This window comes from Eulemur rufifrons, chromosome 6 (assembly GCF_041146395.1).
Source record: "Eulemur rufifrons isolate Redbay chromosome 6, OSU_ERuf_1, whole genome shotgun sequence".
NCBI classification, from domain to species: domain Eukaryota; kingdom Metazoa; phylum Chordata; class Mammalia; order Primates; family Lemuridae; genus Eulemur; species Eulemur rufifrons.
Genome location: NC_090988.1, coordinates 64,168,841 through 64,192,223, shown reverse-complemented (window position 1 = coordinate 64,192,223; position 23,383 = coordinate 64,168,841). Strand labels below are relative to the sequence as shown.

At 42.2% G+C, this 23,383-nt stretch overlaps 1 protein-coding gene across 1 annotated transcript in view; it reads right to left on the bottom strand.

The window, feature by feature from the left end:
- The window catches only part of SPON1 (spondin 1), a 233,774-nt gene that overhangs the window by 130,574 nt on the left and 79,817 nt on the right, over positions 1-23,383 (bottom strand). The window contains exons 4-5 of the mRNA XM_069469615.1: positions 10,733-10,806; positions 5,843-5,965 (exon numbers count right to left, since the gene is read on the bottom strand). Of these exons, the coding sequence (XP_069325716.1) occupies positions 5,843-5,965; positions 10,733-10,806 (197 nt within the window). The remainder of the gene's footprint in view (positions 1-5,842; positions 5,966-10,732; positions 10,807-23,383) is intronic.

Below are 23,383 nucleotides of genomic sequence, written 5' to 3'. Positions count from 1 at the left end.
CCCAACAGACACAGTAGGAACTTGCTGTTCTCCTGATGCTTCAGGGTTCAGGAACTTCACTCAATCTCAGCACATTCAGACCTTCTCTTGCTGACTTCTAAGTTAGGATCTCCGCAAAGTAGGTCTTTGTAGAGTGGGGCAAAGCTGTTCAGTATAGCACAGAATGTGGTGCCGCTTAAGTTCATGTTAGTACAGCAGAATCTTATTAAAAGATGCTCTGCGTATAAGATATTAATTTTACTGCAGAGGACAGAAGATTGATTGCCTCCTGATAGCCCCCAGAGGAAGGCAACAGGGAATCAGGAGATCTAAGCTTTGCTTGTGGTTCAGACACTCTTTGGCTGTGTTCTGAGCCTGTAACTTCTTTGTGCTTCAGGAGTGTTTTACTTATAAAATTAGGAGGTAAAACTTATATGACCTGGCTTTAAAATGGATTTCTAGAACTACTCGATTGGAAATGTTTTAAAAGGATTTCACTATTTTCACATGCCACCAGGGATTTACGGCATCACTATAAAGAAGGAATGCCAGAGGTCATTTAGGCTATTCCCCTGCCTCCCTTCTTATCTCACCATATCTAGCCCCTTCTAAAGAGAGGGGTGTCATAACTAGAGGGTGCTCCATATGCCATGGAGGGAATCCCAGAAACAGCATTTGGAACAAACCATGTTGTATTGTGGTTGAGAGGAGCCACCTGCAGATGTGGTCACCATAAGAGATGGCTAAAAGCACAACCGTGTTGCCCAATCCTTCCTTGTACTATCCAATGTGAGTTCCCAAGAACAAATTACCCAAAGAGAACTGAAGGTCAGACACCTAAGGTTTCTATCTTATCCCATTGCAGAGGTTCTCAAAGTGTGGTCCACAGACCGCTGGGGACCCTGAAACCCTTTCACAGATCTGTGAGGTGCAAACTATTTTCATAATACTAAGACATTATTTGCCTTTGCAACGTGTTTGACATTAACTCTGGCACTGAGCATGGATCAGGGCAGTGGCCCCAAACTGTATTAGTAGTCAATGTATTCCTCACTTCCTTGCATTTACAGTAAACAACAACAAAAGTCAGTTTCACTTAAGAATGTCCTTGATGAAATAACAAAAATGATTAATTTTATTAAATCCCTACCTTTGAGTACACATCTTTTCATTATTCTGTGTGACTAATTGGGAAACATGCAAAAGTGCTTCTGCTATATACTGAAGTACTATGATTGTCTTGAATAAAAGCACTTACACGATTCTTTGAGGTGCAAGATGGACGGGCCACTTTTTACTTTCATAAAACATCATTTTTACTTGAAAGAAGAAATGACAGACAAATTATGGTTATTCAGACTTGGGAATTTGGCATACATTTTCTCAAAAATGAAGTGAGTCTGTCACTTCAAGGAAAACAACTGACAGTATTTGTTGCCAACGATAAAATTCAAGCTTTTAAGCAAAAATCAGAATTTTGAAAAACTTGTGTCTATTACTATGAACTCGATAGCTTTCCAATACTTAAAAACTTTTCTGATGAGATTGGTAGTGATACTAATGAATGTGATTTTTGATATCGTTTAATGAACTGTCTCAACACTTGGATAATGTGCGTAACTCAGTAAACCAATATTTTCCAAATGATCAATGTACATTGTTACAAAATTATGGATTTATATGAGGTCATTAAATATTGAATGTCTGATTTCCAATCAAAAGTGTAGTTTATTATATCTCAAACAAGAAGCAGTGCAATTAATCAAAGTATGCACCTAACCTATCGACAGTTTTGCCATCTTAACAGTAGCTAGTTTATGCCAGCAGCAAAGAAGCCTAGAGAGCGACTGGCAGTGAAACTGCAAAAGGCATTTTCCACAACTTGTTGAGAACTGGATATTTTTCCTTGCTAGAAGTGGTCTAAAGCCAGGAAGAGGTAGTAGTCAGTTGGTGCAAAGTCTGATGAATACGGTGGATGACAAAGAGTTTCCAGGTCCAGCTTCTGTAGTTTGAGCAACATTATTTGTGCAATACGTGGTTGAGTGTTGTCTTGCAAGAGTATTGGCCTGTCTCTATAGACCAATCTCAGCTGCCTAATTGCAAGCATCTTCATCATTTCGTCCAAATGACAGCAGTAGACATCGCTGTAATCGAATAACCAGGATTAGTGGATAATACCAGTGCGGGCCCACCAAACAGACATCATTAGCTTTTTTTGGTTAATTATTTGGTTTGGGGCTGTGTTTCAGCACTTCATCTTTATCCAACCATTGTGCTGAATGATTGCAGTTGTCAAAAAGAATCCATTTTTCATCACACATCACGATACAGTGTAGAAGTAGTTCACCTTTATTTCATAACAACAAAGAAAGGCAACCGTAGAGACGATTTCTCCTCTGATGCTTGTTTAATTCATGTGGAACCCATCTATCCAGCTTCTTTGCCTTGCCAATTTGTCTCAAATGGTCCAATATTGTTGGAACAGTAACGTCAAACCTTGCTGCTAATTCACACGTAGGTTGAGATGGATTCGCTTCCACTACAGCTTTTCCCCCATCATTATCCACCTTGGTCTCGGTCACCCACATGGCTTAGTTTCAAGATTAAACTCACCAGAATGGAACTTCTCAAACCATCAACGTACTGTGTGTTCATTAGCCACATCCTTCCCAGACACTTCATTGGTATTTCAAGCTGTCTGCCCTGCATTGGTTCCATCATGGAACCCATATTAGAAAATAACATGAATTTTTGACTTATCCATGGTTTCACAAAAAATTGCTCTAAAAACAATGTAAAAGATAATCACAAGCCAAAACATGGGTTTGAAAGACTGAGGATGTCCCTTCACAATAAAAATATAACTAGAAGTGTCAAAGTGAAATGTCAGAGATAACAACTGTCAAACTTAGTACTTAAGGAAATCGGACATTTCATACCTAATAATGTAATACAAGAGCCATTCAAGTGGAAGGTAAAGCAATCCATTTTAATACAATAGAGTGCAAGTTCTATTCATATAGTTTCATGTTCTACATTTTAAAAAACTACCAGTCATAGAATTTTGGTGTAGGATAAAAGAAGATTATCCATAATTATCTGAAAAGGTTATTAAAATTCTCTTCCCTTTTCCAGTTGCATATCCATATGAGACAGAATTTTCTTTATATACTTCAGCCAAAATATAGAGCACAACAGGTTGAATGAAGAAACAAAGGTGAATGAGAATCCAGGTGTCTCTAATTAAGCCAGACAGTAAAGAGATTTGCAAACATGTAAAACAATGGTGCCCTTTTCATTAAACTTCTTTTGTTTTGGACAATGTAGTTAATTTCATCAAAGATGTCAATTATGTTAATCTGTAATGGGCTTATTTTTAATTTACTATGTTTCTTTTAAAAATTAGTAAGTCATATTTAAAATTTTCTCAGTTTTAATTTTTGATACAGTGAACATTGATGGACATAATCCATATAAACAGAAGTATGCATAAGGGGTCCTGAGATTAAAAAGCTTGAGGACCACTGCCTAAGATCCTGGGGAGAAACTAGTGTTTTGGATGACTAATTAATAAAGGAGTGGGGGACTAGATATTTGTCAGTTTGCATTGTTGTGGGGAAGGTTCTCTGGGCTTGATGACAAGACTTGATTATCAAGACAGAATCATCCCTGCAACAGCAAAAGGAAACTCATCCATGACCTAAGATTGGTAGAAATCACTTTTGAGAACATTGAATTTTCAAGGTCCTGATTGGATCCTCTCTGTACCCTTCCAAATGGCTCCAGTCCCGAGTGTACAAGTTCACCCCTTTCCCTCCAAGGAAGGTGTGGCCCACACTCCCTGCTCAGTACTGGCTGTCATGACTGGGCGTAGGCTAGACCTCTGCCTCCCAGGTCACAGTGAATGCCACTCTGAGTTCAACAGTCAATACATAGTGCTTGGGAGGGTACCAGGCTCTTCCAGGCACTAAGAATCAAAGATGAGCATGTCATGGCTTTTATCCTGGGGGACTTCTCAGTCTGGTGGGGGAAGAAAGACTCCTGAAGAAATAATTGCCGTATGATGTGATAAAGGCTGTTTTGTACATAAGTGATCAAATTTTCCAAACCAAAAATTAGGACACAAGCTGACAGACAATGTGACATAATATCTGACAATGAAACAATCCTAGAAGATCTGGAACACATCTCTGCTATATATTAAGAAACTCCCAACAACTCCACAGAAATTCTGTACAGATTTGTGCTTGATTTGGCCCAAGGACCCCAAAATAATAGTTTTGTACATTCTCCCCCCTCCCCAAATTCTGGGAAATGACAGTGGCAGAACAGAAAAGGGCAAGAAGCTCCTTACGATCACAAAAGATGAGTAACGGGCTCCTAACATTTTATTTCCTCTGGTTAGTGGATGGGAGAGGCTAGAGGAAATTTTTTCCATCATCCTTGTTCCAAGTGTTTTTTTTTCCCCCCAGGCAGAGAGTCCAAGTTTGTTCACGCAGGTCTCCCACACCAGCTGAAGCAGATCAGGCCGAATCCCAGAGTCAGAAGAATGAATTAGTAAGAGGCTTCAAAGATCCCAAGCCTTGATTGCATGTGGGTAAAATTAAACAATAGGGCTCTTGATCTGTCAGCAAATGTTGGAGTTCCCTCTGGGTGGGCTGTTTGGGGATCACAGAGGTTCTGGTCTGGTCTGAGTCTTCTAAAGTCCCAACCACGTACCCTTTTCTCCCCTTGCCTTTGGGACCTGACCCAAATCCCTCTCCTTTAATCTCTTTCTCCCATTCCTACTGTTCTTTCTCAGCTGTGGTAACTCCAAAGTGACATGCACAAGAACAAAACAGACAATGAACAGAACACACTTGCTCAGTGCCACACACAGACATCCTGCCACCCACAGAGAGAATGGGCAACACAGGGTCCCCAAAGCAACCCAAAGTAACGGCAGGACAAGAAGCCTGACAAACCCTTCTTCACATCTTGGATCCACTACTTTACATTTGACTGTGGGCAAATTGTGACATCTCTATGATCCCCCGTGAGCTCATCCACAAAAACAGGTTATTTTGAGGATTAAATGATATAACATATGTAAAAATGCTTGGTTGGTACACAGTAAGTCTTCATGGTTGTCATTTTCACATTGCTTTGTGCGATTATTTGATTAGCGTCTGTCTCCTCACTCACCCCTGAGAGCATGGGCTGCATCTTTTTTTGTTCACTATTATATCTCCAGTGCTGAGCACAGTGCCTGCCACATGTTAGGCATTTGTTGAGACAACTGTATGATCAAATTGTATGATCCGGATTAAAGATCCACTTCAAAGTAACAAATTTGGGGTCTTCTGACAATTCTCATGGGTTGGTAATGGCTATCTGGAGCACCGTGTCATGCAGGGATTCTAAGGTGGCAACCAGAATGAGTAGGGAAAGGGCATACTGATTGATTACCAGTGCCTACTGTGGTTGAGTATTTGTTGACCTTGATCTGTGGAGTCAAGAGCACATCCTTTTGCCAGCTAGCTCTAGCACCAATAGGCCTGTTGCATAATTCATGGAGAGGGTCATTTCAGGAGGATTGAGGTTACCAAATGCCTGACCTGAAGATAAGCAGCATGACTTCAGGAAAATTTTTTTTAATTACAGGTATGAAAACACTTAGAACAATGCTATGCAAAAAAGCTAAAAGTATAGCCCTATAAGTCTGCCTGTCTCAGTGAATTTACTACGTGCTTTGAATGTACAAGGGATGAATCAATGGATAACAGGGAGCAGATCTGACCCACTGCAGCCAACGTGCCGCACAACCAGACGGAACTTTGGCAATGTGGTTTCCCCCAACCCACAAAGTAGCTACTCTACTCACGAGGGTAATCCTTTGGGTGTGTCTTCTCAGACCAATTCCCATAAAATGTGAGTCTGTACTTGGCAGTTCCACAGGCACAGCAGTCTAAGATTGGTTTGTCAGTCACCCCGTCAAACATGGAATCTGAAAAAGGAAAGTTGCCAAGTGAGAAAGCAAATGTCGGTTGTGTGTAAGGCAGCGCCACGGTGGTTTAACCCCTAGGAACAGAAGACGCAGTTTTCATTGAGTAATCAGGCTCAGGTCTGTACTTAGGCTAGAAAGGATTGTATAAAACTCTAAGTATGGTGACAATATTTTGCAAGTAACAAAATAAGATTCAGAGCTTTTGCTTTAATAATTTGAGGAGCTTTATGGAACCAGTGGGGCAGAATATTTGGCATGGGGGCTATGTTGGGACACCGGGGGGGAAATTCACTCAGTCATCCTTTCTGGACCTTGGTCTCCTTCCCCACCTCTCTTTCAACAGGGTTTCACTACCAAATTTTAAGAATACACATGTGTGTTTTCTCTAAGAAATATGTTCTGGGACCAAAATGCTGGGACCAGAAGGAACAGCTTTGAAGCAGAGCAGTGAGAACAAGAAGAGAGACATAAAGTACTGCTGAAATGGAAAAAAGAAAAAAATACATGCATATATAATCACATCACTTCTTATCACGCTTTCAGAGACTTTACTGAAAGTCTCTGAAGGGTGGGGGAGAAAATATGTTCCTAAGTTCAGGTTTACTGTACTTCTGGGTATAGAAGCAGCCAGGAACATCTTAAGATTCCCTCTCAGCCCCCAGTTTTAGTTGTGAATAGCTGATAAGTGGGGAAAGAGAGATTACATGAATAAATTCAGTCTTTCCGATTGTCAAACCCACATCCCTAACTGCACATTGTTGCTTTTAGTCTGCTCTGCTTCCTGCAGGATGAAAACAATGACTACAGATGCAACTGGCTTCAATTGCTTATCTTCAGTTCGCCTAGAAGTATTAACATAAATTTTTTTTTTTTTTGCAAGTTGGACATTTATTCTTAAATATTATACAAAGAACAGCGACAAAGAGTATAAAAATTGTTCTGAGTGTCTGGAAGAGCATTCTACAAGACTTCCTTTTGGAATTCACTGGGTTCATTTGGTTTGAATATGTAAAATCGGGGATAGAAGTGAATTCCAGGTTCTAGGGTAGAGGCAAAAGTATGAGACATTGGAATAATAACTGCAATGTATTGAGTCCTTGGATGTGTGATCCCTTTCCATACATTGTCTCATTTAATCCTAACAATCCTAGGAGGTACTTCGGTTACTCCCATTTTACAGGTCAGTAAACTGAGGCAGATTAGGTAAACTGCTCAAGGTCACAGGGTTAGTGAGTAGTATAGACAGAACTGGAGCTCAGGACTTTCTGGATCCAGAGCCCATGCTCTTAATCTCTGCACTGTATCGCTCCAGGAAAGACCTCTGGATAGGTCTGTATAAACACCAATAAGGGAAAACTTTTTTGTTTGTTTCTGTTTTGTTTTTTCCAAATGAAGAATGATACATTTAAAAAAACTGCCTTCCTACAAAGTTCCAGGATTTCTAAATACCCCAAAGAGGGCTGTGACCACACAAACTAGAAATCATTGTTTGGCTACTTTTTGTACACTTGGGAGAGGCCCAAGCAATGTCCGTGCCTAGGAGCAAGCTCCCTGTCGCTGTATGTACATGAAGCCCAGATCTGATTCCTGTGTGAGCCACTTTGGCAGATAAGGGACAAGCCGTGCTGAATATATTTCAGGAAAGATAGCATAAATCAGTAACTCCTGAAGAATTTGTCTTTTTATATTCCCATTATGATCAACGATATTGTTAAAAACCCTAAATTATCTTTAAGGAAAGGATTCAGAACTAAGGGATACATGCTGGGGTCTCAATTGTGACTACCAGTGTTTGTTAAATGAAGCAGCGATAATCTCTCCAAGAACCAAAATAAGGCTTATTGGTAGCTTTACCTTACCAAAAGGGCTTTCAAATGTAGGTGGTAAACTTAAAGATATTTCCACCTATAATAAACCTTTTGTATCTCCAAAAGAGAAGAAGCTTCCATTTAAAAAATAAATTTCCAAGTCTGAAAATAAAAAGACATACTGTTTCCTACTGAGGAAAAGCCTATTGCAAAGGAATCAGGGTTTCCAGGGGCAGTGATGACAAGTGTCAACCCACTCCTCTTCTACCGAGAGCAGAGCCTACCAAACACAGGTAACTTTAGGACCCAGAGCATCTCTGAGCGGCCCTCTCTCCCCACATCTGCCCTGAATCCACTGACTTCCTTTTCAGCTCTCCTCCTGTGTTCTTTGTTCCTCTACCCTTTTTCTGCCTTTTGTCACTATCCCTTCTCTGTTCACATTTTTTCTCTCTTCTCTGCTTTTCCCTTCATTTTCCCTTCTCTTTGTCTCTCCTTTAATTTTGACATGATACTAAAATATGTGTACATATATGTTTATTATAGGTCACCTTTTTGAATATTTTGGTTCTGTTTTTAATTGTAAGTAATTTAATGTTTATGCTGTTTTTGAAAACTAATGATCACCATTGCTTTTTATCTGTGCAGCTCTTAATTTTTCCTCTACGGATTAATGGCTTTAATTGAGAAAAAAAATGATAGAGTTTCTCTCCCCTTCCTTGATAGATTTGATTTGACTCAACAAGGAAGCAAAGGATGTAGAGACCTTAATGAAAGAACTAGAGATAATTAAGTGAGCGTACACATTTTAAAAATCCCTTTGTACTTTGTTTACATTTTAAAGACTTTCTTAACATGATTCGCTTTGTTAACTGATGGATTTCCTCATGAGTCTGCTGTCTCCAGAGACTATCTACAATGATCCTACAAAGACCACATCTTTTTTTGTCTACCAAGTTGCCATTGGCAAGGGGTCTTTGTATGTAGAAGCGTGATTAGTTATTTTGATAAGATCTCTGTCTCACAAATAAGAACTAAGTAGAGATTTGCCGGGCCATTTTATTGACACCTATATACAGAACTGTAGCATACCCATAGCTTAGACAAGGCTTCACACAACATCAGGATTGAGGCTTTGGGGAAGTGCGCGTTAGTTAACGATCGCTGTCAGTACATGGGAGTATCAGTGAAACGTCTCCTAAGAACCCTTAAATCTTGGAAATAAGGCTGACCTCTGACAGTCAGACCACACCACGGCAGCTGTGATTAGCTATCTGAGAGGGCAGACCAAGAGGTGGCTTGTAAATCTGTGATTGAGAGTCCCCTTAACACCAACTCACTGCACCTAGATATCATCTCATGGAAGCAAGGCAGGAATGGGATTGTCACTGAGGAACCAAGAGCCTTAGCACTTGAGATGCGCCCTGTTTGCAGAAAGGCTGGGTGAACTTGTAGGCAATTGGACATAGGAAAGGAAAGCCCCAAAAGCCACGTGTGGTGGTGCCCACCCAGAAGCCGGCCAGGGCTCTGGCTTGCAGGTTCCAGCCCTCTGGCCACTATGGGAAGTAAGACCCTAATGCAGGGCATCCAACTCTCTCTCCTTTGCTGTTTCCTTGCTCTCAAAGCAATCCTCCACAGACGACCTAGTTTCTACTCAAGTTCATCTACAGGAGGACAATGCATTGATCTGCCAAAAGCAATGATACAAGCTCCTGAATTAGGAGGTAGTTGATTTGACAGAAAGGCATTGGTTAAGGGGACTGGCTCCTAGCTTTAAACCCTGCCCTCTAGTACTAGCTGTACCATGCTGAGAGAGCTATTGAAACTTTTTGTGTCTCAGGCTCCTCATCTATAAAATAAAGATAATATAATAATCTTTACCATATAGGGTTGTGCAGATTACATGACTAATGCATGGGAAGTGTTTAGAATACACCTACATGCCTGGCATGTAGCAAACACTCAGAAAACATTAGCTATTATTATTGTTTTCCTGGAAGACCTTTATCAGCCTTTCTTTTTCTTAATAGCTTATAATTTTCTAGAGTTGGAGAGGATTATTTCTTCTCAAAAGACTAATTGCTCTAAATGCAAATAAAAATTCTGCTAACGTAAATAGAAATGAGATAGTTAAACCATATAATTATGGAACATTTTCTATTTTTATTTAGTTATCTAATGACTTCTAAACACATTCAGATGTTTAGGGTCTTAATTTTTTTTTTACAGTAGATTAATGGACAAACTTTTGGATGTAGATAACAAGAGCTAACACTTATATAGATAGCATTTACTATGTGCCAAGGAGGAACTGTACTATTTTACCTATTTAAGTCACATGGCTAGAAAGAATAGAGGCAGCTTCAAACCTAGGCCTGATCCGAATCCAGGCCCTGGCTTCAACCTTTCTGGTCTATTTGATTTCTTTGAGCTTTGTTATTATGGAAGGCCTTCACCCTGAGGAGAGGAGGTGGATGAGCTTGCAAATCTAAAGGTCAGATCCTTTAATGTGGTGACATCACCAGGTGAATGCCCCCCTTGACATCTCTGTCCCCTGCTGGTCTTCCTTGGAGAAAAATCCCCCTATATTGTCCAGGTGCCACACAAGTTCCTGCTAGTGATTTTTCCAGAGAACCATTATAGACTTTTTAAAGGTACACAATCGTGCATTCCTTAATTAAGTCCTGTGAATTATTCCAAGGAACCTCTTCAGAATAATCACTGTTTCACAAAAATAAGAAGACGACACCAATATAAGGTACATTATCTCCTACCCAGGGAATCAAGCTGAGTAATTAGAGCTTAAGGCGGATCCAATTATCCACAGCACACAGCCAGATTAAAAATCGGAGCTACGTGAGGAAGCAGAACCCAGAGGAACTCAGAAAGCCCTGTCGTCTTAATTCCTGCAGCAGAATGAGCTGCCTTCCACTATCTGCCCGTCCCACCCACGCTGTCTTACCTTGTTCACAGAGCTTCTTGGTCAGAGAGCCCTCATCTTGGAAATAAATAATGCGTTTTTGTACAATGCTGGCCCTGTGGAGAAAGAAGACACAGGAACAGTGGTGAGGAGGGAGGGAGGGCAGGTTTAGGGGATCAGTCAGACATGGTCCTTGCCTGGCCGCCTATGGCTGTGTGGCTTTCGGTGAGTCACCCCAACTCTCTGTGCCTGAGTTTCTTCACTGGAAAACTGGCATAATAATGGTACCTACCTGATGGGGTTGCTGTGAGAACTAAGTCAGAAAATGTATGTCAAGAGCTTAGCACATACCTAGAAACCACTCAGTATTAGTTACTGAGGTGGTGGTGGTAGTAATATTATTGTTAAGGTAAGAAAGTAAACTAACAGTATTTTAATAACTTTTCTCAATGGCTCATTTTACTCTACTTTTCATATTAAACTATTGAGGCCATTTATAGATCAGCCAAATTCAAATCATAGAAGCATGTCAAATCTTCTTCCTGGAGGAGAAAAAGGAATTTAAAAATATTTTTTGATTTGTTCTGAAAATGTCATTCTATATCTTTCCTGAAAGTCTAGACAAAACTGTCTCCTACATTCTGAACAAAGACAACTTCAGCTGTTACATCTCTCTCTTTAACTTGTCAGACACAGGATCTTAGAATTTGGAAAGAATAATTTTGAGGTTGAAAAATGACTTACTTTCTGGCCAGCACATATTTTCTCTTTAATTTATGATTGTGGAGACACGCTACTTCTACTTTAACCCACGCTGTTGTTTGCTTTCGACTGGACTTGAAGCTGAATCCTGAAACCAGTGTTCCAGTAATCTGAAAGTCTACGACACTCAAAATGAGACAATGCCAGCGGATCCTGGGCCACTGCCATTGATTTTCTTCAGCAACGCTACTCAGGCTACTCAGTCAAAAGGTAATTTTCACTTGGATTCACCTTACTTAACAGATAAAGGGATCCCTGCACTCTATTACAGCCGACCACACTGAACCAGTGTTAGAGTCACACAATCTGCCCTGTGTCACGTGATCTCAACCCAGGAATGGGCCATGTGTGGTGGATCTGCCGAGTACAAAGGCAATTTTCCTGATGGTTTGGGTCTAGGCCAGGATGACTTTCCAAAGAAACGTCTACTCGACATCCAGTCTTGCACAAGACAACACAATTCAGACCAGCCTACAGATGGCTTTTACAGTCTTTCCCTACCCAAGAGAGGAGATGTTGAAATAAATGAATGAAATATGCTTCCTGTCTATACAAAGCTACTTTGATCATTTATTCTGTTGACCACTAAGCAGAAAAGTTTCCTCAGGCCAAGAGAATAACAATCATCCCCACCCCAAAGACAAATAACAAAGCCTTTGGTTAGTCAGAGCATCTCATCCCTCCAGCAGTGCTTTTCAGAGAGTCCCCCACTCTGGGCCTCAGGGACCTCTATGGGGGGCAAAGGGGTAGGCTTGGCAGGTAGTATCACAGGCCCCACTGCTTCAAACAAGCCTTCATCCTTATTTCAACCAAAGCAGCCTCCTCCCCAATTTGTCTTCCTGTTGTATTTACTGGTGTATTTTCAACAAACAGTTGTCGGGGGTCTGCTTAGTGGCTGACACTGAGGGAGGTGCTGGGGACATTGTCATGAACAAGACAGATGGGGCCACACTTCCCTTTCTCAAAGCCTAGTAGGGGAGAGCACCAAACACCCAGACCCACAGCTAATCACTTTAGTACAACTGTGATCAGATGCTACAGAGGAGAAGCCTGCAGGGTACAGGAAAGCATGGGATAGGGCAACCTGACCAACTGGGAAAGACTCCCTCCAGAAAGGGTAGCTGAGTTGAGTTCTGAAAGAGCTGACTAGGAGCTAACTAAGCAAGTGGGAGGGAGAAGAAAGGGAGAAGGCATCCCTTATGAAATCCTCAAGGCGAGGAGGGATAGGGGCTTAACGGAGGACCCACGAGTGATGCACCAGGGAGGTAGAACAGGTTGAGCATCCCTAATCCAAAAATCTGAAAAGTGAAACGCTCCAAACTCTGAAACTTTCTGAGTGCCAGAATGACACAGTGGGAAATTGCACACCTGACCTCATGTGACAGGTCTTAGTTAAGACATTTTTCAGTAGCATATAAATTCAGAGTCAGGAATAATGGTGATGCCAAACAACAGATTGTCCGTGTGGGTGGCTGAAATAGTGACATCTTTGCTTTTTTGGTGGTTCAATGTACACAAAGTTGTTTCATGCACAAATTAAAAATATTGTAGAAAATTACCTTCAGGCTGTGTGTATAAGGTGTGTATGAAATATAAATGAATTTCATGTTTAGACTTGGGTCCCATCCTTAAGATATCTCATTATTTATATGCAAATATTCCAAAATCTGGAAAAAAAAAAAATCCAAAATCCAAAACACTTCTGGTTCCCAAGCATTTCGGATAAGGGATACTGAACTTTGATGAGATGAGCTGGGGAGGTGGGCAGGGCCACATTGCCCAGAACTGGGAGGGAGATGGCACTTCACTCCAAGTTTAATGAGATCTCTTTGAAGAGTGTGCCCTGAGGACTGAGATGATCAGATTTGCTTTTTTCAAAGGGCACGTGGGACATAGTAAAAATGGGTTGGTGTGTAGCTGCAGTGGACTGAGTTCCCATGCAAATCAAATTTTGTCTCAATAAAGTTCTTTTGCTAAAAAGGTTTGAAAACCACTAATCTACAGGATCAAATATAAACTTAACGGTTCAAGGGTCTTTATAATCTTTCCCCCAAACCCTCCTGGCTTCATTTGTCACCACTTCATGACAAACTTTCTGGGTTCCAGACTTTGGCTGTTTATTCCTTTTGTCTGAACACCTCTTCCACTCTACCAGGCCTCTGCCTGTTCCCTTGCCTCCGCAGAATCGCCCATAACCAGCCTTTGTTTGCATCTGTCATGGATACTCTGAGTTTTCTTCCTCCTACCGCGACTAGGAGGGCAATGGCCAATCCTGTGATTTAAAGGCATGCTTAGAAAAGTAATTGCCCCCAAATTTTTAAAAAATATGACTGTAAAGATTTGGGGGGTCAGAGATGGAAAATATGTATTTCCTATAAGATGTCTCATTGTCCTTCACCCCTCGATGTTTTATAAAGTCTAAGGCAGCCCATTCCCTCTTTTTGATAATCATTGTCATTTCTGAGCCCTTACTATGTGCCAGTCACTATACTAAGGAGGCATGTTATGTACATTACCTTATATAACTTATGTTTTACATACATAAGAGGTCCTCAAATTCCTTATCCAAAATCCTTGGGCTAGATGTACTCTTTTTTTTTTTTTTTTTTTTTTTTTTTTTTTTTTTTTTTTTTTTGAGACAGAGTCTCACTCTGTTGCCCGGGCTAGAGTGAGTGCCGTGGCATCAGCCTAGCTCACAGCAACCTCAAACTCCTGGGCTTAAGCGATCCTACTGCCTCAGCCTCCCGAGTAGCTGGGACTACAGGTATGCGCCACCATGCCTGGCTAATTTTTTGTATATATATATTTTAGTTGTCCATATAATTTCTTTCTATTTTTAGTAGAGACGGGGGTCTCACTCTTGCTCAGGCTCGTCTCGAACTCCTGACCTCGAGTGATCCACCCGCCTCGGCCTCCCAGAGTGCTAGGATTACAGGCGTGAGCCACCACGCCCGGCCTAGATGTATTCTTGAATTAAGAATTTTTCAAGTACTAGGAAGTTAACATGGTGCATATTTCATGAATAATCCTGTAATCAAACACATCCATATTCTGCAGCAAAATGCTAGCTTATTCATATTAAGAGGGTAAATAAAAACTATAATATAAATAGCCTCACATCAGTTTAGGTCTGATTTGGCAAACTTGTCAAATTCTCTTGTTTTCAGAAGGATTAAGATGATGAGGGTGTGTGGCTCTTCCACCTGTGTCTTACAGGGAAGGACGGCTGAGATGCAGGGCGGGTAAGTAACTTGCCAGGTTTTGAAGATCCCCCTGTCTACCTCCAAAGTCCATGGTCTGTCTTAACACTCAGAGTGGCTGAAAGGATTTGAGGTGATCATGTACATAAAGTACAATTGTGAGATAAGTATTATTATGAAATGTTATCCCAAATTAATTTTCCTTGGACCCATTTTAGCATCTCACAGAACAACCACAGAAAGCTGAGACCTTGGTGGGTTTTCCCGGAGCCAGGTCATGGTCCATTGAAGAGTTTCATGAAAAGGTTGAGCTTGGCCAACGGCTTCAAACTCTGTGGGGTCAAAAGGTGGGATATAAGCCCCATTCTCATCTAGTCCCCATGATTGGGCCTCATCTCTGTCCAGCCCTACTGAGCACTCATGCCAAGCCATGCTCCATATCCTCTCTGTCCATGGGGCTCCTTCCACTCCTCCTTGAAATTCCCCAGCACACACACACACACACACATACGTGCACACACAACTCTTCAGTTACCTGACTGATGCCCAACAAAGATGTCCCTTCCTTCAGGCTGATTCCTTGACCCCGTGTCCTTTCTTTGAGAGCCTCCTGGGCTTCTCCTAGCACAGCACTTATTAACCTGTATTGTCATTGTCTATTTACTTTTCTGTCACCAGTGCTAGATTAAAAGCTTCTTAAGAGGAGGAACTGTATTTTACTCATTTCTTTCCAATACTCTGGGATTCAAGGAGAAGGAACAAGGCTTGGGGGAAGGGAGAGAATTTGAGATTAATGTGGCGGCTATAGGGTGATGGTGGTCTGTCTGGCAGGTAGTTAGACGTAGGGAATTGTAACTCAGGAGAGATGCGTGGGGCTGGGGGTTGCCGGGCCTAGGTAGGAGTTGAAGCACTTGGAGTGGCCGATGTCACCCAGGTACAGTGTGCAGAGTGAGAAAGAGAGTAGAGCTGAGCCCAGAACTCTGAGGAAAACCAAGATTCACCTACAGAGATGCCAACAGAGACCAAGACTTTGGTATGCTTGGTTGCAAAAGTTTCTTTTTATTCCTCATTTGGTCAAATCCTGAGAGAATTTTATATTCTGAGAAAATACATTTTACTTTGAGTCTATTCCCATCAAAACTGTAAAACTCAGCTGAGGTTTATAAATCATATTATCGTTCAGAAAAATAATAGCTTTACAAGACGAGAAAGCTATTAGTAAGAATTCCCTTAGCATTTCAAAATGACAAATTTCTCCCATTCTGTGTTGCAATTTGGCAGTCCTGTTGCATAGCATTTATATACTGAATGCTCTCTTATCATGAGAGAGTGCGTTAAGGAAATCTAAATTAAATTTCTCAGTATGTTAGCTTCTCAAACTTTGGAATATTGAATTCTAAATAACTCACTAATCATTTCAAAAGTTTTCTTTTAAACCTAAAGTGAACATTTCCAGAAATGTCATCCCGCATCTCTTAGGTGCTCAGCTTTTTTCTGTTGAAGGATTTATTCATTTGTTGTTCTTTTTCCTTGGGGAATTCGCCTGTTGGGGTGAAGTTAGAGTTTGCTAAGTTGTGGCTTTGCTGTTTAGTGCTGAATAGGGTTGGGATTCCTGTTCCCAGGAAGAGGGAGATCTCAGAAAGTAAAGCACTTACTTGGGAGAGATAAGGTCATGAAATGACTTAAAAAATACACCTGCACCCTCAGTGGCTGGGCCACTGCCACGTACAGACAATTCATGTAAGGTCCTACTGCAGCATGCTGCACAGAGTAAATATCCAGTACGTTGTGACCATTATCATTGCTGCCGTTAAATCACCAGCCCCTAACAAAGTGCTTGGCACATTATAAGTCCTTAATAAGCAGTAGCTATTATTATAATTGATGTCAGGTCTTTCTCCTTTGCTCATGGAGGGGGAGTGAGGGTATTACCTTGGTCAGCTGCTTCAGGAAGAAATAATAAATTGCCAAAATAAAGCCTGGCTTTGTGGTCTCTAGACTATTTTTTGCCAACCTTCTTCCCAATTCCAGTAAAATCCTTATTACTGAACATTTCTTGGAATAGCTTCTAAAATTCCTCTATGGTCTCGGGGATGTTTTCCATAGAGGTGGTCCAGTTTATAACCAGCAATGTCTATTCCATTCTACCAGTGAAAGAATAACTGCGGGAGGATGCAGAAATAAAATATTGGAACCATAGGGATGGTAATGTCATCAGGTGCTGAGACTGTCTGCCTTATTTTACTCCATGAGGACGCCATGTGCTAATGGGACCATGGCTGCACATTAGTCAAGAGGCTCTGTGTGTGCATGCCACAGTGCAGACTTTTACCAATCTTTTATATGGCTGCAGTGGGTCTGAGGAGATGGAGCTATCCAGGAGTTGACAGGTCTCCTGGCAGCCCATGATAACGCACCCATGGGAGAAGAAAAGTGAAAACTTATCTGCAGGGATCTATCTACAAGACATACAAGAATTCCATGACTGCCAGGGGTAAGGCCCCAATCTCTGCTTGGGGTCACAAGCTATAGATTCAGAGACTGGTATGGTCATCTACCATGACTGCAAAGAAGCAATTCTAGTAGCTGCCATGAGATTATTCATAAAACATTTACTGAGCACTTATTTTGTGCCAGGCACTTTGTTAGGAGCTAAAAATTCAAAGATGAATAAGAAATGGTGTCTTCTAGTAAGGAGCTCCTATTCCAGAGGGTGAAAAGAGAGAAACAGAAAAAGGAAATTGGAAATCAACGTTGACCATGATCATGGAGGAGCCATGGCAAGCAGAGGTGAAGTGACTAACTTCATAGTGGCAAGGCTTCCAGAGGAGGAGAAGATAGGGACACTGGAAATGGAGACTCCACGAGACACATGGTAGGGAACGGTATCAGGACTTAGTGACTTACTGGATCTGAGGCAGAAAGAGAATGTTGAACCTAAGATGTGTTATGTACTTATTGTTTATTTAATAATTAAGTACTTTTCTAAGTGCTTCACACATATTAACTCATGTAATCTCCCCATCAGCCTCGATAGGTAGGCATGACTATTATCTCTGTTTTATAGATGAGAAAACTGAGGCAGAAGGAGGTAAGAAATCTGACTCCCCATATAAAATCCCCAATGACTAGGCAGAGGAAAGGTGATACCAGGGACTTAAACAAAAAACAAGGAAGAATCTTTTTTGATTTTTGGAATTTTTATTGATATAATTATAGATTCACATACAGTTGTAAGAAGTCATACAGCGAGTTATACTCTTTGCCTGGTTTCCCCAAATGGTGACATTCCACAAAACTTAAGTATAATAGCACAACTGGTTATTGACATTGATATAATCCATTGGGCTTAAGTCTGGGGCCAAAATAATGCAATGGGGTTAGATGAAAGCCAGATCATGCCATCCTAAAGAAACTGTGCCTATGACAGTCTGCCACTCCCTGTGACAGACATAGGACTCTCAGAACAAGTCTGTTAGAACCTCAATCCAAGAATCATCAGTAAGTGCTTGGTATGGTGACCCAGCAGCAGGAAGGCCATTTCTGGCTGAGATGAGGTGGAGGTAGGGGTGGAATTGGGGGATGTGTTGACAGGAATGGGGTCAGTCAGGTAAAACTTCTGGGAAAAATGGCACTGGAGCTGGACTTGGAGTCCCAGAGGCTAGATCTACAACCAGGGACAGGAACTTTGCAGTAGTTAGAGCTACATACCAAAAAGAGACCATTGACAGGTCCACCATCCATGAGCCTTGGAAGCAATGACTTTTGCTCAGAGCAGACATCTCAACCTGACAGGGGCATGGGCTTTGCACAGTGCTGCACACCCACGTGCAGCTTAGGCTATGATCAGAATCTGGCTCCAAGGTCAGTTAGGTTCTGAACAAGACTACAATCCATTCCCAACCTCATATGCTCACTAGGTTTCTGAAGCTCTTGATTCACATCGTTGAACAAAGTTCCATCTACAAAGCTCTGGTTCCAATTTTAATACAAATTAGAGGAAAACTAGTTTTAGCCCTCAGTTTATTTCCTCCTAGAGTCTTAGCCTGGCCTTAGGGATCGCAAACTAAGCATGGTTCCATTTTCTCTCACTACTGTTCAATCTTAGACCTCATCTTTCTCATATATCTTGTCAATACTATTACTCTAGCACTTTAAAATTTACACCTCCCCCCGAATCCAATGGAAAACTAATGAGGTATTGATTTTTATATAATACAAGAGATGTAAAAAGAATAGAACACAACTGGATCGTGTTTTAAAAGAAGTAATTTAGATGTGAGAGGTATTAAAACCAGACATTCATTCATTTACTCATGAATTTAACAGAATAGGTGCCACAAAGCTGTGTTAGGACTTGGAGGTACAAAGAGGAATAAGATATCGTGGTGTGATACCAAAGAGCTGACGGGAGGGAGACGTGTAATCTGATGAGTCAGGGTACTGTATAACAAGCACTATGGTCTACCAATATCCACTCCTTCCACCTGCCATGTTTGCAGAGCTGTCATTTTGTGTGGGGTAGCACCAGGTAGGCCAGTCATGAGAGTCCTGCTCCTGCTTTCTCAGCCTTCCTTACAGCTGGAGGAAGGGGACAAGTGACCCATGTGTGGCCTCAGTAACATAAGGAGAGGCTTGTGGGATGGAGGGGAGACCTTCTGAGGAAGTTTTGCTTTCCAGATAGAAGAAATTAATGACCCATCCTGGCCTGTCCCTCTTTTTCCAGCCTTCATTACAAATAAAATGTGTGAAACAAGGCAGCCATTTTGCTACCATGAGGAAAGGCCAAGAAAATTCACAGATACAGTTTAGTTGCTGAAACAGTATTAGCAGTCTTTTACCTCAAGCCTTCTTGTGATATGAGAAAAATAAACCTCTATTTGTTGAAGCTATCATTAGCCAAGTTTTGTAACGAACACTGCTCTCTTCCAACTGAAAGAGGTCTGAATAAAGTATCTTGGGATACAGAAGCGGACAGTTCAGAAGGTCAGAAGAGCCTACAGGCCACGAGGTTGCACTGGGAGCCACTGAAGGTCTTCGGTGGGAGTGAGAAGCAGGGATACTTTCTTTGATCAGAAGAGTCTCTGAGAAGGACAATCGTGGACAAAGCCTTAAGAGGGCCTTGGATTTGGGAACCAGAGGTCCCTGCCACCTTGTGCCGGGGCAGGCCTTTGAGTGGGCTCTCCAGTCTGGAAAGGGCCATGGCCGTAAAGGGAAGGTGTGGTGGGGCCTGGGGGAGGGAGTTTGACAGGAAAACGCTGGTGAGGGAAATATTCTGTTTTCTCTGGAGGAAGCTTTCACATGTCTGGAAGCTAAGGCTGAGGAAACAGTGGAAATCCTTAGAGGTACCTGCTAGATCACGGGCTGGAAATTTGTCAGCTGTTGGAAAAATCTTAAATAAACTCACATGAGCAAAGTAAAGAGACTGCACGATGTGGTCCCAGTTGTGGATGCTCTAACAGGTAGACAATTCTAGGCAGTAAACAGGACCATTTCTCGTTTTCTGTAATTGTTTGAAACCAAATGATCAATTTCTTTTTCAGTATCTTTTGGCCCTTAATGGTTTCCTTTCTCTGGCTTAAATTATCTGTGGCATTTCTTAACCTTGCAAAAAGACACATGTCGAATCTCCGAGTCTGGGGTGAAGGCAATATCTCACATACATCATTAGGCCAAAAAATCTTTTCCTCTCTCTGTTTTATTTCTTATTTATTTATTTATTTATTTAGAGACAGAGTCTTTCTCTGTTGCCCAGGCTGGAGTGCAGTGGCATGATCATAGCTCATTGTAACCTGAAACTTCTGGGCTCAAGCCATCCTCCTGCCTCAACTTCCTGAGTAGCTCAGACTACAGGTGTGTGCCAATATGCCCAGCTAATTTTTAAATTTCTTCTGTAGAGATGGGTTCTTGCTATGTTGTCCCGGCTGGTCTCAAACTCCTGGCCTCTGACAGTTCTCCTGCCTCAGCATCCCAAAGTGCTGGGACTACCAGTGTGAGCCATTGCACCTGGCCTTTTTTCTCTTAATAATACATGAACAAACAGTTTGATGTTACTGAAAAATTACTTTTCTTTTTCAATCAACCTTAGCACATTATTTAGCATTTTACAATGTGATTATTGCTACCTGGTGTATTACTAGTCAAGGGACAACTGACAGGTTCACTCTTTCTATGATACTGTTGAACCGTGATTATTATTAATAATGCCTCTTACAGTTAACCCGCTGGTCGGTGGCTTGCCTGGCTTTCCCCTGTAACTTCTTCACATCTTCAAACCCTCCCCATGAGACCCTCAAGCCCAGGGACTGTCTCTTATCCATCACTGCATCCCTGGAACCTAATAGAGGGTCTGTCCAAGGCTTATCAAACCTGGGATTCTTAATCTGGGGTTTGCAGACGGGTTTCAGGATGATGAAATTTTGTTTGATGTGCGTAAGTGCATGTTTCTGGGTAAGAATTCATAGCTTTCATCTGCTTCTCAAAGGGGTTCCTGACCTCAAAAAGCTTAAGAACCACTATTAAGTCTGAAATGCATGATCATAGATATGTGGACTGGCATGACTGTCGTTCCATTTAATAAAATCTCCAACTAAGATATATGCTTTTTTTCTAAAGATTAAGGTTAAATTTTTATTCCAGGCACCCAATGCTTCAACTGCTTTCTCTCCAGACTATGCTCGGATCCAAAATAGAACCTGTCTAGGCTGGAAAACAAGAAATAGAAAGTGAAGCATTGCTCTTGGGTTTCTCGGGTGTTCTGTGCAGAGTCCTTGCTGCTCCCCGGCAGGGCGTGGGTGTAATCACATAATCACCCCAGCCTCTAAGGAAGAGGAAGTGCTGCCACATCACAAGCTGCCTCCTGGCGGGGTTCACACAAGTCATTCCTCTCTGCAGTTTGTCCCACTTTGACTTGGCCTCTGCCCTCTCCCCGTGTGGGTTCCTGTGAGTCAAGGCTGGCAGCCAGAGCACTGTCCTCTCAGGTGTAAGGAAACAATTCAGGTGACAGAGCAAGGTCTTTGAGTGCAGGCCACCTGCCTTTCTTTCTGTTTCTCCAAGCCTCCCTGTCCCCCTGGCTTTCTGCCGTGGAAATGGGAGCACCCTGTAGAGCAGCAGAACCGTGTGTTGGGAGATGCTTCCTCTAGGTGGGGTTGGGGTGTGGGAGGGTGGTGATTGTTCTCAGCTATGGATTCATGGTCCATGAACGGGCTCCAGAGGGTCCTTGAACCCCTGAAAAAGACTGTATGGAAACTATATGCAAAATTGGAAGCATGTGCATTGCTCTGGGGAGAGAGATTCTATAAGCACCACTGCTCTAAATTAGAAGTCATGATTTTTATGCCTGTTAGTCCCCACCCGAGTCCCCTCCACCCTCACCCAGGGGAAGGACAGGCATGGGAGACTAAAGGAAGGATTTCCTAGTTAATTACTGCAGTAAGGTCCCAATGGTCTCCTCCCCCTGCCATCCCATCCAGTCTATCTACACTCTGCCAAGGGATTAACCATCACCTCCTGCACATCCTCACTTCCTTTCATGATTATTAGGCCACAATGGCACGGTGTCCTAATTATCCCACCCCCACCTCCGCCCCTCCCAGCACAGGGTCTGACACGTAGTAGGTCCTCTCTCAACAAAGGCTCCTCTCTCACTTATGTGTTATAGGTCAAACTCCCGACTAATCACCCACAACTCTGAGCACTGAGGTACAAGCTGCATTTCAGATCGGATACTCCCCCTTTCCAGCTACCTGCACCTCACCCACGCTGCCCTCACTGTGTGCATGACGTGTCACATGTCCCCTCCTGACTTCTACTCAATAATCAGGAATGCACTCCCCCTCCTCTCTGCCTAATCAGGTCCCCATCGTCTGTCACCATCTCCCTTCCTCCCTCGGAGCCTCATAGACCTGGACCACCAGAAGTGACCTGTTCCTCTGCCGGACTTCTAGGACACGGTCTGTCTTTACAGTTTATTTCGCACTAGAGTATTGGGTGCTCCTGATGTTTGCTTGAACTTTATTTAATATCATGCATTATCCCTTGACTTATTGTGTGTTTATGTTTTGTGCTTCCATCTGAATTCTGAGCCTTTTGAGAGTAGGGATCTTGTCATTTCCTTGTGGCCCATCTAAACGTGGCATAGCACCTTTCCTACAGGAGGCATTGAAGGTGGGCTGATCTGATGCATCTTTTCTTTTCTTTTCTTTTCTTTTTTTTTTTTTTTTTTGAGACAGAGTCTTGCTCTGTTGCCCTGGCTAGAGTGCAGTGGCGTCATCATAGCTCACAGCAACCTCAGACTCCTGAGCTCAAGTGATCCTCCTGCCTCAGCCTCCCAAGTAGCTGGGACTACAGGCATACACCACTGAGCCTGGCTAATTTTTTCTATTTTTAGTAGAGACAGGTCTCGCTTTTGCTCAGGTTGGTCTCAAGCTACTGACCTTAAGTATCCTCCTGCCTTGGCCTCCCAGAGTGCTAGGATTACAGGCGTGAGCCACTGGGCCTGTCATCTGATACATTTTAAGTATGTTGACTTTCCCCATAATTCAGCTCTTTTATATTCAACCTATGGGTCCACAGCCTGGCAAGCAGCGTAAATTCCTCTGCACTTGCAGTGCCACCCAGAGTGCTGTGTGATCAGCAAACAGTGACTTGTTTGAGTCATGAAACGTTTCCCACTGCAGAAAGGCCACTATGTCTGCTTTGCTTTTTCCAAGCAAGGCAGTTTGGCTGATGG